Consider the following 15,744-nt stretch of genomic DNA (forward strand, 5'->3'; position numbering starts at 1 on the left):
TACCCATGGGCTCCCTTCTGTTCCCTGATTTTTTCAGCAGCTCTGTTACCCCCTGCCTCCTTCCTTCCTGCTCCCTTTGTCCTCCTCCCCATGCCCTTCATGCTCCCCTCAATCTTCCTTTCCCTTGGCTGCTTTCCCCCAGCCTCCTTTCCCCTCTCCCTGCCTCCGGACACCGTTGCTCCTCTGCTGCCCTGCCCTGCAGCTCTCTGTCATGTCAGCAGAGCTCAACTGGGCAGCCCCTGTCCTCCCATCCACTGCCAGAGGGGCACCAAGCTTTTGTCCTTCACTAACACCAACAATCTAGCAACTAAATACTGTCAAGTAACTCTTGAGAATGAGGACAAGCCAACCGGGGGCCAACCCTTGCAAGCCCTTGCATGAACAGAGGGCCAAGGCTTGCAGCTGGAGGCTGCCCTATGGTTTGATTGCTCTGCAAAGGGGGAGAAAATCCACCGGACACTGCTCTGGATTTTGACATCCCTTGGGAGGAACCTGGAGGTCCCAGAGGGCTGGCCAGAGTGCTGGAGCATGGGGAGAGCCTGCAGGACTTCCTCATGCAGCCTAAGAATGATAGAATTCATAGAATCATTAAGGTTGGAAAAGACCTCTGAGGTCATCGAGTCCAACTATCATAGAATCACAGAATCACAGAATCACAGAATCACAGAATCGTAGAATCATAGAATCACAGAATCGTAGAATCACAGAATCATAGAATCATAGAATCATAGAATCATAGAATCATAGAATCATAGAATCATAGAATCATAGAATCATAGAATCATGGAAATGGTCTGGGTTGAAAAGGACCCTAATGGTCATATAGTTGAAAAGGACCCTAATGGTCATACAGTTGCAACCTCCCTGCTATGTGCAACCGCTAGACCAGGCTGCCCAGAGCCACATCCAGTCAGGCCTCGAATGCCTCCGGGGATGGGGCATCCACAACCTCTCTGGGCAACCTGTTCCACTGCGTCACCACCCTCTGTGTGAAAACATGAACTTTTATGGAATACAAGTTCTTCTTCTTGCTGTACATGCCTGGGGCTGCGTGCCATGGCCAGAGAGACCGGATGGAGCCCATGGGAAGATGTGGCCCAGGCCCCGGTGATTGGTGTGAAACACTGAAGCCAAGCACACGAGGTGTGGGGAATGGAGTGGGCAGTGGCACTGGGAAAAGCCCAGAAATTCGTGCAACTTGTGCTGGCGCTGGAGCACGTGCTGCAGGTGAGGACGGCTCATAGTGATGACCCAGCAATGCGCCGTGGCATCACTGTGGGACGGGCAGCGATGTCCCCAAGTGAAGGTTGAATGAAGGTGAGGCCCAGCAGCTTGGCCAAGCCATGCTTTGAGACGTCTCCAGGCAACGGATTGTGACTCCATAGCCCACGGATCCTTTAACGTGGGTGCAGCGGCTCAGCCCAGCAGTTCGTGCCTGGCCTCCGACCGAGCGTGTGTGCGAGGACTGGAGTGTGGACAGGGCGAGCTTTGGTGCTGAAACGAGCTCTGGGTGCTGCTAGCGCAGCTCTCAGCGGCCGTCTCAGAGCCACTTGTTCCTTAACCCGACCCTGCTGGGAGCAGGCAGACGGGACATCCCAGAGAGGCGCGTGCAGCAGCATAGGTAGGCGGCACGGGGACCGGCGGCACAGGGCAGGGGCACCTTGAGGGAGCCCTCCCAGGCCGGTGTGTGACTAACGTCTCTTGTCCTCTTGTCCTCTTGCAGCGTGACACCTGCTACTGCAGCGCCAGTGCTGGGGAGCGCGTTGCCATCTCCCGCTCCCCCGAGCCCACCGCGACCGGTGGAAGCATGGAGGCAGCATTAGACACCCGCTGCCCCGTGTGCCTGGACAACTGGGACAGCGCGGCGTACGCCGTGCCGTGCTGCCACCAGTTTTGCTCTCCCTGCATCCGGCGGTGGACGAGCGCCAGGCCCCAGTGTCCGCTTTGCAAGCAGGGTGTGCAGTCCATCATCCACACCATGCGAGCGGACAACAAGTACGAGGAGCTGGTCCTCAGACCGGCTGCGGTGGCATCCGTTGCCACACGGCGCCCCGCAGGCCCCCGGGCCGCCCGGCCATGGCCTGCAGTGCCCAGGCGTCCTGCGGGCGGCCTCTCCCGTGACTCCTGGGCTTCCATCTTCCGGGAGAACCCAGCCCTGCTGCGGCCCCTGCGCTCCTGGCTGCAACGGAAGCTGCGCCGCATCCTGGGCACCGAGGAGCCACGGGCAGATACGCTGGCCAACAGCGTCATCTCGGCCCTGCTCCTCGTCGGCTTGGAGCAGGAGATCCTGATGGAGAGGCTGGATCTCCACCTGCACGGCCAAACAGGCAACTTTGTGAGGCAGTTCATCGCCTTCACCGTGCAGAAGTACGGCAGGGAGGCTCAGCGCCTGCTGGGCCTCAACGTCACCCCTGCTGCTGGGGCACAGGAGGCCAACCCAGCGTCGGAGCGCACAGCTGCTCCACGACAGGAGGCTCCCGTCCCTGGCCCAGCACTCTCCAGCGGCCCTGCCAGCTCCACCAGGGACCAAATCCCGGGCAGGACGGGAGGAGACCTCGCCGGGCATCCCAGCTGCCCACATAACAACCCTGCGGAGGTCACCATGGAGCAGGCAGAGTCCCGCGAGGAGCCGGGGCAGCCTGTGGCAGGGCCCTCTGGCCACAGCCTTCCTCAGCAGTCCCGGCGAGCCCCGAAGAGGAAGGCCAGCGACTGCCAGGCCTCAGCATCGCCGAAGAAGAGGCCACCCAGCCGGCAGCAATAGAACAGCGGCCGGGCTGATGAGACTGGGGCCGGGCAGCAGCTGGGACACACGCCGGCCCCAATGGACCTTTGCCATCAGTGTCCAATTCCCCCATGCAAATAAACTAGAAAGAAAAAATGCAAAAATGCGTGTTGGCATTGCTAATGGCACAGCCGTTGTTGCTTCCTCATCCTCGATGCTTTCTCCCTTTTTTCCTGCTGCCAAGCCACTGCTGGCACTGTTATATCCCAGATAGGAACCCCATGACAGGGGAAGGGCAAATTTCTGCACCTGGGGGGAACATACCGGAACGCACAACAGCAGGGGTTAGCCAGCTGGAGCAAACCTGGGAGTCCTGCTGGACACCAGGCTGAAGCACCAAGGAGCCCAGGCCGCCTTGGTGAATGGTGTCCTGGGCTACGTGAGGCCGGGTGCTGCCAGTAGGTGAAGGGCGGTTATCCTGCCCCTCTGCTCAGCTCTGAGGCAGCCACAGCTGGAGCGCTGGACCCCAGCGCCAGGGAGATCGGGTGTTGCCCATTTTGCATGTTCATAGCCCTGGCAGTGCAAACTGCCCGTGTCCCACCTGCCCAGGGCTTGCTGGGCTTGGTGGGATGTGGTGTATTTGGAGGGCTGGAGGGCTCGCTATGAGGAGCAGGGCTTGTCCCCAGCCTTGAGAAGGAGCCCGTCCTCCACTCACGTGTGATGGACCCCCTGCATGCCATCTGCATGACAGGCTGTACATGGCCTCTACATTATTGTGGGGGGTGTTTTTAAATTAAAATGTGACTCTTCCCCTGTGACATGCGTCGTCTGTGCCTTCCTGGCTGCCATTGTGGAGGTTAACAACATGATCATCGGGTGAACGTTCAACAAACGCACAAGGAATTCACAGGAGAAGCTGGAAAGCCTCTTTAAATATCACACCTTCTGTCACATTAGCAGCTCCCTCTGGGCTGTACCTTTCAATGTCCAACGCACGGCATGCTGCGTACAGATACCAGGTAGGTATTTCCATCAGTGTCTTGAATTTACCGTGTACGCAGATAGCTCCAGAGAGCAGAGCGGCAAACTTAATGAAGGCCCAGTGCGTTCTGAGTATAAAAAACTAATTTCTAAATATGACATCAGAATGCAAAATAGCACCATGTTATTGACCACTGTGGACAAGGAAAAGGCTGAGGTTCTTTACGCCTCCTTCACGTCTGCCTTTAATAGTCGGATCAGTTATCCTCAGGGCACTTTACTGCAGAGACGAGCAGTAAAAGAAAAGGGGCCACCTTGTGAGTTGCAAAACAGATTTATCTTTCCATCTGATCAGAAAATGGGAGGGGAGCAGTGAAAGTCTTCTGGGAGATGTAGTTCTTCTTCTCTGCTGAGATCCAGGTATCCGGAAATAGCAACAATCCACGGAACAGCACCACTAGCTCCTTAACTCCCAGTGCACTACATGATGTTATGGTGCGGAATACTGATAACAAGGCTCACAATACTATGGCAGAGATATTAATTTTGCCACCGGGGCTGATGAACTCCAAGTAGACACAGATCAAGCAGACCAAAAGCGGGACTCATTGCGACTTCTCTCTCAGCTGTAACTTACACGTTTCTAAAACCCAGTCGTTTGGGCAGCGGCTTACGTTTTACAGAACTTGGTTTTTAGTTACCCTTTGGAAGCTGTGTCCAGGAAATGCCCCATAAGACATCGCAGATGGCTCTTTCCATGCACGGCTTGGCAGATATGCAGGAAAATTACAGTGGAAAGTGGCTCTCAGCTGGGCCTTGTACTGAAGCGCTAAGGCACGTGATGTAACGCTTTGTCACTACAAGGTTTTGGCTGCTTTTTACTCCCTGTAGTTTCCCTGACAAAATATAAACCCAGTTGAAAGCTGGAAGGGAGCAACCTCACATCTGCACGGGAAAGCCTGCGATGAGCTGAGTAGATGCTGCCCAACCTGGAGCTGCTTGATGAAGTGCAGCACTCCCTGTCAGTGCGGGCGGGGGTGCCAGCACAGCGCCAGAGGCTTCCCCAGGGCAGTGCTGCCCACAGACACATCACAACCCTCCTACCCATGGGCTCCCTTCTGTTCCCTGATTTTTTCAGCAGCTCTGTTACCCCCTGCCTCCTTCCTTCCTGCTCCCTTTGTCCTCCTCCCCATGCCCTTCATGCTCCCCTCAATCTTCCTTTCCCTTGGCTGCTTTCCCCCAGCCTCCTTTCCCCTCTCCCTGCCTCCGGACACCGTTGCTCCTCTGCTGCCCTGCCCTGCAGCTCTCTGTCATGTCAGCAGAGCTCAACTGGGCAGCCCCTGTCCTCCCATCCACTGCCAGAGGGGCACCAAGCTTTTGTCCTTCACTAACACCAACAATCTAGCAACTAAATACTGTCAAGTAACTCTTGAGAATGAGGACAAGCCAACCGGGGGCCAACCCTTGCAAGCCCTTGCATGAACAGAGGGCCAAGGCTTGCAGCTGGAGGCTGCCCTATGGTTTGATTGCTCTGCAAAGGGGGAGAAAATCCACCGGACACTGCTCTGGATTTTGACATCCCTTGGGAGGAACCTGGAGGTCCCAGAGGGCTGGCCAGAGTGCTGGAGCATGGGGAGAGCCTGCAGGACTTCCTCATGCAGCCTAAGAATGATAGAATTCATAGAATCATTAAGGTTGGAAAAGACCTCTGAGGTCATCGAGTCCAACTATCATAGAATCACAGAATCACAGAATCACAGAATCACAGAATCGTAGAATCACAGAATCACAGAATTGTAGAATCACAGAATCGTAGAATCACAGAATCATAGAATCATAGAATCATAGAATCATAGAATCATAGAATCATAGAATCATAGAATCATAGAATCATGGAAATGGTCTGGGTTGAAAAGGACCCTAATGGTCATATAGTTGAAAAGGACCCTAATGGTCATACAGTTGCAACCTCCCTGCTATGTGCAACCGCTAGACCAGGCTGCCCAGAGCCACATCCAGTCAGGCCTCGAATGCCTCCGGGGATGGGGCATCCACAACCTCTCTGGGCAACCTGTTCCACTGCGTCACCACCCTCTGTGTGAAAACATGAACTTTTATGGAATACAAGTTCTTCTTCTTGCTGTACATGCCTGGGGCTGCGTGCCATGGCCAGAGAGACCGGATGGAGCCCATGGGAAGATGTGGCCCAGGCCCCGGTGATTGGTGTGAAACACTGAAGCCAAGCACACGAGGTGTGGGGAATGGAGTGGGCAGTGGCACTGGGAAAAGCCCAGAAATTCGTGCAACTTGTGCTGGCGCTGGAGCACGTGCTGCAGGTGAGGACGGCTCATAGTGATGACCCAGCAATGCGCCGTGGCATCACTGTGGGACGGGCAGCGATGTCCCCAAGTGAAGGTTGAATGAAGGTGAGGCCCAGCAGCTTGGCCAAGCCATGCTTTGAGACGTCTCCAGGCAACGGATTGTGACTCCATAGCCCACGGATCCTTTAACGTGGGTGCAGCGGCTCAGCCCAGCAGTTCGTGCCTGGCCTCCGACCGAGCGTGTGTGCGAGGACTGGAGTGTGGACAGGGCGAGCTTTGGTGCTGAAACGAGCTCTGGGTGCTGCTAGCGCAGCTCTCAGCGGCCGTCTCAGAGCCACTTGTTCCTTAACCCGACCCTGCTGGGAGCAGGCAGACGGGACATCCCAGAGAGGCGCGTGCAGCAGCATAGGTAGGCGGCACGGGGACCGGCGGCACAGGGCAGGGGGCACCTTGAGGGAGCCCTCCCAGGCCGGTGTGTGACTAACGTCTCTTGTCCTCTTGTCCTCTTGCAGCGTGACACCTGCTACTGCAGCGCCAGTGCTGGGGAGCGCGTTGCCATCTCCCGCTCCCCCGAGCCCACCGCGACCGGTGGAAGCATGGAGGCAGCATTAGACACCCGCTGCCCCGTGTGCCTGGACAACTGGGACAGCGCGGCGTACGCCGTGCCGTGCTGCCACCAGTTTTGCTCTCCCTGCATCCGGCGGTGGACGAGCGCCAGGCCCCAGTGTCCGCTTTGCAAGCAGGGTGTGCAGTCCATCATCCACACCACGCGAGCGGACAACAAGTACGAGGAGCTGGTCCTCAGACCGGCTGCGGTGGCATCCGTTGCCACACGGCGCCCCGCAGGCCCCCGGGCCGCCCGGCCATGGCCTGCAGTGCCCAGGCGTCCTGCGGGCGGCCTCTCCCGTGACTCCTGGGCTTCCATCTTCCGGGAGAACCCAGCCCTGCTGCGGCCCCTGCGCTCCTGGCTGCAACGGAAGCTGCGCCGCATCCTGGGCACCGAGGAGCCACGGGCAGATACGCTGGCCAACAGCGTCATCTCGGCCCTGCTCCTCGTCGGCTTGGAGCAGGAGATCCTGATGGAGAGGCTGGATCTCCACCTGCACGGCCAAACAGGCAACTTTGTGAGGCAGTTCATCGCCTTCACCGTGCAGAAGTACGGCAGGGAGGCTCAGCGCCTGCTGGGCCTCAACGTCACCCCTGCTGCTGGGGCACAGGAGGCCAACCCAGCGTCGGAGCGCACAGCTGCTCCACGACAGGAGGCTCCCGTCCCTGGCCCAGCACTCTCCAGCGGCCCTGCCACCTCCACCAGGGACCAAATCCCGGGCAGGACGGGAGGAGACCTCGCCGGGCATCCCAGCTGCCCACATAACAACCCTGCGGAGGTCACCATGGAGCAGGCAGCGCCCCGCGAGGAGCCGGGGCAGCCTGTGGCAGGGCCCTCTGGCCACAGCCTTCCTCAGCAGTCCCGGCGAGCCCCGAAGAGGAAGGCCAGCGACTGCCAGGCCTCGGCATCGCCGAAGAAGAGGCCACCCAGCCGGCAGCAATAGAACAGCGGCCGGGCTGATGAGACTGGGGCCGGGCAGCAGCTGGGACACACGCCGGCCCCAATGGACCTTTGCCATCAGTGTCCAATTCCCCCATGCAAATAAACTAGAAAGAAAAAATGCAAAAATGCGTGTTGGCATTGCTAATGGCACAGCCGTTGTTGCTTCCTCATCCTCGATGCTTTCTCCCTTTTTTCCTGCTGCCAAGCCACTGCTGGCACTGTTATATCCCAGATAGGAACCCCATGACAGGGGAAGGGCAAATTTCTGCACCTGGGGGGAACATACCGGAACGCACAACAGCAGGGGTTAGCCAGCTGGAGCAAACCTGGGAGTCCTGCTGGACACCAGGCTGAAGCACCAAGGAGCCCAGGCCGCCTTGGTGAATGGTGTCCTGGGCTACGTGAGGCCGGGTGCTGCCAGTAGGTGAAGGGCGGTTATCCTGCCCCTCTGCTCAGCTCTGAGGCAGCCACAGCTGGAGCGCTGGACCCCAGCGCCAGGGAGATCGGGTGTTGCCCATTTTGCATGTTCATAGCCCTGGCAGTGCAAACTGCCCGTGTCCCACCTGCCCAGGGCTTGCTGGGCTTGGTGGGATGTGGTGTATTTGGAGGGCTGGAGGGCTCGCTATGAGGAGCAGGGCTTGTCCCCAGCCTTGAGAAGGAGCCCGTCCTCCACTCACGTGTGATGGACCCCCTGCATGCCATCTGCATGACAGGCTGTACATGGCCTCTACATTATTGTGGGGGGTGTTTTTAAATTAAAATGTGACTCTTCCCCTGTGACATGCGTCGTCTGTGCCTTCCTGGCTGCCATTGTGGAGGTTAACAACATGATCATCGGGTGAACGTTCAACAAACGCACAAGGAATTCACAGGAGAAGCTGGAAAGCCTCTTTAAATATCACACCTTCTGTCACATTAGCAGCTCCCTCTGGGCTGTACCTTTCAATGTCCAACGCACGGCATGCTGCGTACAGATACCAGGTAGGTATTTCCATCAGTGTCTTGAATTTACCGTGTACGCAGATAGCTCCAGAGAGCAGAGCGGCAAACTTAATGAAGGCCCAGTGCGTTCTGAGTATAAAAAACTAATTTCTAAATATGACATCAGAATGCAAAATAGCACCATGTTATTGACCACTGTGGACAAGGAAAAGGCTGAGGTTCTTTACGCCTCCTTCACGTCTGCCTTTAATAGTCGGATCAGTTATCCTCAGGGCACTTTACTGCAGAGACAAGCAGTAAAAGAAAAGGGGCCACCTTGTGAGTTGCAAAACAGATTTATCTTTCCATCTGATCAGAAAATGGGAGGGGAGCAGTGAAAGTCTTCTGGGAGATGTAGTTCTTCTTCTCTGCTGAGATCCAGGTATCCGGAAATAGCAACAATCCACGGAACAGCACCACTAGCTCCTTAACTCCCAGTGCACTACATGATGTTATGGTGCGGAATACTGATAACAAGGCTCACAATACTATGGCAGAGATATTAATTTTGCCACCGGGGCTGATGAACTCCAAGTAGACACAGATCAAGCAGACCAAAAGCGGGACTCATTGCGACTTCTCTCTCAGCTGTAACTTACACGTTTCTAAAACCCAGTCGTTTGGGCAGCGGCTTACGTTTTACAGAACTTGGTTTTTAGTTACCCTTTGGAAGCTGTGTCCAGGAAATGCCCCATAAGACATCGCAGATGGCTCTTTCCATGCACGGCTTGGCAGATATGCAGGAAAATTACAGTGGAAAGTGGCTCTCAGCTGGGCCTTGTACTGAAGCGCTAAGGCACGTGATGTAACGCTTTGTCACTACAAGGTTTTGGCTGCTTTTTACTCCCTGTAGTTTCCCTGACAAAATATAAACCCAGTTGAAAGCTGGAAGGGAGCAACCTCACATCTGCACGGGAAAGCCTGCGATGAGCTGAGTAGATGCTGCCCAACCTGGAGCTGCTTGATGAAGTGCAGCACTCCCTGTCAGTGCGGGCGGGGGTGCCAGCACAGCGCCAGAGGCTTCCCCAGGGCAGTGCTGCCCACAGACACATCACAACCCTCCTACCCATGGGCTCCCTTCTGTTCCCTGATTTTTTCAGCAGCTCTGTTACCCCCTGCCTCCTTCCTTCCTGCTCCCTTTGTCCTCCTCCCCATGCCCTTCATGCTCCCCTCAATCTTCCTTTCCCTTGGCTGCTTTCCCCCAGCCTCCTTTCCCCTCTCCCTGCCTCCGGACACCGTTGCTCCTCTGCTGCCCTGCCCTGCAGCTCTCTGTCATGTCAGCAGAGCTCAACTGGGCAGCCCCTGTCCTCCCATCCACTGCCAGAGGGGCACCAAGCTTTTGTCCTTCACTAACACCAACAATCTAGCAACTAAATACTGTCAAGTAACTCTTGAGAATGAGGACAAGCCAACCGGGGGCCAACCCTTGCAAGCCCTTGCATGAACAGAGGGCCAAGGCTTGCAGCTGGAGGCTGCCCTATGGTTTGATTGCTCTGCAAAGGGGGAGAAAATCCACCGGACACTGCTCTGGATTTTGACATCCCTTGGGAGGAACCTGGAGGTCCCAGAGGGCTGGCCAGAGTGCTGGAGCATGGGGAGAGCCTGCAGGACTTCCTCATGCAGCCTAAGAATGATAGAATTCATAGAATCATTAAGGTTGGAAAAGACCTCTGAGGTCATCGAGTCCAACTATCATAGAATCACAGAATCACAGAATCACAGAATCGTAGAATCATAGAATCACAGAATTGTAGAATCACAGAATCGTAGAATCACAGAATCATAGAATCATAGAATCATAGAATCATAGAATCATAGAATCATAGAATCATAGAATCATGGAAATGGTCTGGGTTGAAAAGGACCCTAATGGTCATATAGTTGAAAAGGACCCTAATGGTCATACAGTTGCAACCTCCCTGCTATGTGCAACCGCTAGACCAGGCTGCCCAGAGCCACATCCAGTCAGGCCTTGAATGCCTCCGGGGATGGGGCATCCACAACCTCTCTGGGCAACCTGTTCCACTGCGTCACCACCCTCTGTGTGAAAACATGAACTTTTATGGAATACAAGTTCTTCTTCTTGCTGTACATGCCTGGGGCTGCGTGCCATGGCCAGAGAGACCGGATGGAGCCCATGGGAAGATGTGGCCCAGGCCCCGGTGATTGGTGTGAAACACTGAAGCCAAGCACACGAGGTGTGGGGAATGGAGTGGGCAGTGGCACTGGGAAAAGCCCAGAAATTCGTGCAACTTGTGCTGGCGCTGGAGCACGTGCTGCAGGTGAGGACGGCTCATAGTGATGACCCAGCAATGCGCCGTGGCATCACTGTGGGACGGGCAGCGATGTCCCCAAGTGAAGGTTGAATGAAGGTGAGGCCCAGCAGCTTGGCCAAGCCATGCTTTGAGACGTCTCCAGGCAACGGATTGTGACTCCATAGCCCACGGATCCTTTAACGTGGGTGCAGCGGCTCAGCCCAGCAGTTCGTGCCTGGCCTCCGACCGAGCGTGTGTGCGAGGACTGGAGTGTGGACAGGGCGAGCTTTGGTGCTGAAACGAGCTCTGGGTGCTGCTAGCGCAGCTCTCAGCGGCCGTCTCAGAGCCACTTGTTCCTTAACCCGACCCTGCTGGGAGCAGGCAGACGGGACATCCCAGAGAGGCGCGTGCAGCAGCATAGGTAGGCGGCACGGGGACCGGCGGCACAGGGCAGGGGGCACCTTGAGGGAGCCCTCCCAGGCCGGTGTGTGACTAACGTCTCTTGTCCTCTTGTCCTCTTGCAGCGTGACACCTGCTACTGCAGCGCCAGTGCTGGGGAGCGCGTTGCCATCTCCCGCTCCCCCGAGCCCACCGCGACCGGTGGAAGCATGGAGGCAGCATTAGACACCCGCTGCCCCGTGTGCCTGGACAACTGGGACAGCGCGGCGTACGCCGTGCCGTGCTGCCACCAGTTTTGCTCTCCCTGCATCCGGCGGTGGACGAGCGCCAGGCCCCAGTGTCCGCTTTGCAAGCAGGGTGTGCAGTCCATCATCCACACCACGCGAGCGGACAACAAGTACGAGGAGCTGGTCCTCAGACCGGCTGCGGTGGCATCCGTTGCCACACGGCGCCCCGCAGGCCCCCGGGCCGCCCGGCCATGGCCTGCAGTGCCCAGGCGTCCTGCGGGCGGCCTCTCCCGTGACTCCTGGGCTTCCATCTTCCGGGAGAACCCAGCCCTGCTGCGGCCCCTGCGCTCCTGGCTGCAACGGAAGCTGCGCCGCATCCTGGGCACCGAGGAGCCACGGGCAGATACGCTGGCCAACAGCGTCATCTCGGCCCTGCTCCTCGTCGGCTTGGAGCAGGAGATCCTGATGGAGAGGCTGGATCTCCACCTGCACGGCCAAACAGGCAACTTTGTGAGGCAGTTCATCGCCTTCACCGTGCAGAAGTACGGCAGGGAGGCTCAGCGCCTGCTGGGCCTCAACGTCACCCCTGCTGCTGGGGCACAGGAGGCCAACCCAGCGTCGGAGCGCACAGCTGCTCCACGACAGGAGGCTCCCGTCCCTGGCCCAGCACTCTCCAGCGGCCCTGCCAGCTCCACCAGGGACCAAATCCCGGGCAGGACGGGAGGAGACCTCGCCGGGCATCCCAGCTGCCCACATAACAACCCTGCGGAGGTCACCATGGAGCAGGCAGAGTCCCGCGAGGAGCCGGGGCAGCCTGTGGCAGGGCCCTCTGGCCACAGCCTTCCTCAGCAGTCCCGGCGAGCCCCGAAGAGGAAGGCCAGCGACTGCCAGGCCTCAGCATCGCCGAAGAAGAGGCCACCCAGCCGGCAGCAATAGAACAGCGGCCGGGCTGATGAGACTGGGGCCGGGCAGCAGCTGGGACACACGCCGGCCCCAATGGACCTTTGCCATCAGTGTCCAATTCCCCCATGCAAATAAACTAGAAAGAAAAAATGCAAAAATGCGTGTTGGCATTGCTAATGGCACAGCCGTTGTTGCTTCCTCATCCTCGATGCTTTCTCCCTTTTTTCCTGCTGCCAAGCCACTGCTGGCACTGTTATATCCCAGATAGGAACCCCATGACAGGGGAAGGGCAAATTTCTGCACCTGGGGGGAACATACCGGAACGCACAACAGCAGGGGTTAGCCAGCTGGAGCAAACCTGGGAGTCCTGCTGGACACCAGGCTGAAGCACCAAGGAGCCCAGGCCGCCTTGGTGAATGGTGTCCTGGGCTACGTGAGGCCGGGTGCTGCCAGTAGGTGAAGGGCGGTTATCCTGCCCCTCTGCTCAGCTCTGAGGCAGCCACAGCTGGAGCGCTGGACCCCAGCGCCAGGGAGATCGGGTGTTGCCCATTTTGCATGTTCATAGCCCTGGCAGTGCAAACTGCCCGTGTCCCACCTGCCCAGGGCTTGCTGGGCTTGGTGGGATGTGGTGTATTTGGAGGGCTGGAGGGCTCGCTATGAGGAGCAGGGCTTGTCCCCAGCCTTGAGAAGGAGCCCGTCCTCCACTCACGTGTGATGGACCCCCTGCATGCCATCTGCATGACAGGCTGTACATGGCCTCTACATTATTGTGGGGGGTGTTTTTAAATTAAAATGTGACTCTTCCCCTGTGACATGCGTCGTCTGTGCCTTCCTGGCTGCCATTGTGGAGGTTAACAACATGATCATCGGGTGAACGTTCAACAAACGCACAAGGAATTCACAGGAGAAGCTGGAAAGCCTCTTTAAATATCACACCTTCTGTCACATTAGCAGCTCCCTCTGGGCTGTACCTTTCAATGTCCAACGCACGGCATGCTGCGTACAGATACCAGGTAGGTATTTCCATCAGTGTCTTGAATTTACCGTGTACGCAGATAGCTCCAGAGAGCAGAGCGGCAAACTTAATGAAGGCCCAGTGCGTTCTGAGTATAAAAAACTAATTTCTAAATATGACATCAGAATGCAAAATAGCACCATGTTATTGACCACTGTGGACAAGGAAAAGGCTGAGGTTCTTTACGCCTCCTTCACGTCTGCCTTTAATAGTCGGATCAGTTATCCTCAGGGCACTTTACTGCAGAGACGAGCAGTAAAAGAAAAGGGGCCACCTTGTGAGTTGCAAAACAGATTTATCTTTCCATCTGATCAGAAAATGGGAGGGGAGCAGTGAAAGTCTTCTGGGAGATGTAGTTCTTCTTCTCTGCTGAGATCCAGGTATCCGGAAATAGCAACAATCCACGGAACAGCACCACTAGCTCCTTAACTCCCAGTGCACTACATGATGTTATGGTGCGGAATACTGATAACAAGGCTCACAATACTATGGCAGAGATATTAATTTTGCCACCGGGGCTGATGAACTCCAAGTAGACACAGATCAAGCAGACCAAAAGCGGGACTCATTGCGACTTCTCTCTCAGCTGTAACTTACACGTTTCTAAAACCCAGTCGTTTGGGCAGCGGCTTACGTTTTACAGAACTTGGTTTTTAGTTACCCTTTGGAAGCTGTGTCCAGGAAATGCCCCATAAGACATCGCAGATGGCTCTTTCCATGCACGGCTTGGCAGATATGCAGGAAAATTACAGTGGAAAGTGGCTCTCAGCTGGGCCTTGTACTGAAGCGCTAAGGCACGTGATGTAACGCTTTGTCACTACAAGGTTTTGGCTGCTTTTTACTCCCTGTAGTTTCCCTGACAAAATATAAACCCAGTTGAAAGCTGGAAGGGAGCAACCTCACATCTGCACGGGAAAGCCTGCGATGAGCTGAGTAGATGCTGCCCAACCTGGAGCTGCTTGATGAAGTGCAGCACTCCCTGTCAGTGCGGGCGGGGGTGCCAGCACAGCGCCAGAGGCTTCCCCAGGGCAGTGCTGCCCACAGACACATCACAACCCTCCTACCCATGGGCTCCCTTCTGTTCCCTGATTTTTTCAGCAGCTCTGTTACCCCCTGCCTCCTTCCTTCCTGCTCCCTTTGTCCTCCTCCCCATGCCCTTCATGCTCCCCTCAATCTTCCTTTCCCTTGGCTGCTTTCCCCCAGCCTCCTTTCCCCTCTCCCTGCCTCCGGACACCGTTGCTCCTCTGCTGCCCTGCCCTGCAGCTCTCTGTCATGTCAGCAGAGCTCAACTGGGCAGCCCCTGTCCTCCCATCCACTGCCAGAGGGGCACCAAGCTTTTGTCCTTCACTAACACCAACAATCTAGCAACTAAATACTGTCAAGTAACTCTTGAGAATGAGGACAAGCCAACCGGGGGCCAACCCTTGCAAGCCCTTGCATGAACAGAGGGCCAAGGCTTGCAGCTGGAGGCTGCCCTATGGTTTGATTGCTCTGCAAAGGGGGAGAAAATCCACCGGACACTGCTCTGGATTTTGACATCCCTTGGGAGGAACCTGGAGGTCCCAGAGGGCTGGCCAGAGTGCTGGAGCATGGGGAGAGCCTGCAGGACTTCCTCATGCAGCCTAAGAATGATAGAATTCATAGAATCATTAAGGTTGGAAAAGACCTCTGAGGTCATCGAGTCCAACTATCATAGAATCACAGAATCACAGAATCACAGAATCACAGAATCACAGAATTGTAGAATCATAGAATCACAGAATTGTAGAATCACAGAATCGTAGAATCACAGAATCATAGAATCATAGAATCATAGAATCATGGAAATGGTCTGGGTTGAAAAGGACCCTAATGGTCATATAGTTGAAAAGGACCCTAATGGTCATACAGTTGCAACCTCCCTGCTATGTGCAACCGCTAGACCAGGCTGCCCAGAGCCACATCCAGTCAGGCCTCGAATGCCTCCGGGGATGGGGCATCCACAACCTCTCTGGGCAACCTGTTCCACTGCGTCACCACCCTCTGTGTGAAAACATGAACTTTTATGGAATACAAGTTCTTCTTCTTGCTGTACATGCCTGGGGCTGCGTGCCATGGCCAGAGAGACCGGATGGAGCCCATGGGAAGATGTGGCCCAGGCCCCGGTGATTGGTGTGAAACACTGAAGCCAAGCACACGAGGTGTGGGGAATGGAGTGGGCAGTGGCACTGGGAAAAGCCCAGAAATTCGTGCAACTTGTGCTGGCGCTGGAGCACGTGCTGCAGGTGAGGACGGCTCATAGTGATGACCCAGCAATGCGCCGTGGCATCACTGTGGGACGGGCAGCGATGTCCCCAAGTGAAGGTTGAATGAAGGTGAGGCCCAGCAGCTTGGCCAAGCCATGCTTTGAGA

At 56.2% G+C, this 15,744-nt stretch overlaps 3 protein-coding genes across 3 annotated transcripts; all 3 read left to right on the forward strand.

Moving 5' to 3' along the window:
• Nucleotides 1-1,339: 1,339 nt before the first annotated feature.
• On the forward strand, nucleotides 1,340-4,749 carry LOC149919688 (E3 ubiquitin-protein ligase Topors-like). The gene is made up of 2 exons (XM_090134447.1): nucleotides 1,340-1,621; nucleotides 1,724-4,749. Exon 2 carries the CDS (start codon nucleotides 1,808-1,810, stop codon nucleotides 2,759-2,761), a length of 954 nt encoding a protein of 317 aa, XP_089990573.1. The 5' UTR covers nucleotides 1,340-1,621; nucleotides 1,724-1,807; the 3' UTR covers nucleotides 2,762-4,749.
• A 1,402-nt stretch (nucleotides 4,750-6,151) lies between these two features.
• On the forward strand, nucleotides 6,152-8,816 carry LOC149919689 (E3 ubiquitin-protein ligase Topors-like). The gene is made up of 2 exons (XM_090146497.1): nucleotides 6,152-6,433; nucleotides 6,537-8,816. Exon 2 carries the CDS (start codon nucleotides 6,621-6,623, stop codon nucleotides 7,572-7,574), a length of 954 nt encoding a protein of 317 aa, XP_090002623.1. The 5' UTR covers nucleotides 6,152-6,433; nucleotides 6,537-6,620; the 3' UTR covers nucleotides 7,575-8,816.
• A 2,132-nt stretch (nucleotides 8,817-10,948) lies between these two features.
• On the forward strand, nucleotides 10,949-14,359 carry LOC149919690 (E3 ubiquitin-protein ligase Topors-like). Its single transcript, XM_090146491.1, has 2 exons — nucleotides 10,949-11,230; nucleotides 11,334-14,359. Exon 2 carries the CDS (start codon nucleotides 11,418-11,420, stop codon nucleotides 12,369-12,371), a length of 954 nt encoding a protein of 317 aa, XP_090002617.1. The 5' UTR covers nucleotides 10,949-11,230; nucleotides 11,334-11,417; the 3' UTR covers nucleotides 12,372-14,359.
• The last annotated feature ends 1,385 nt before the right edge of the window (nucleotides 14,360-15,744 follow it).

Source organism: Phasianus colchicus, chromosome 1 (genome assembly GCF_987193195.1).
Source record: "Phasianus colchicus chromosome 1, bPhaCol1.hap1.1, whole genome shotgun sequence".
NCBI classification, from domain to species: domain Eukaryota; kingdom Metazoa; phylum Chordata; class Aves; order Galliformes; family Phasianidae; genus Phasianus; species Phasianus colchicus.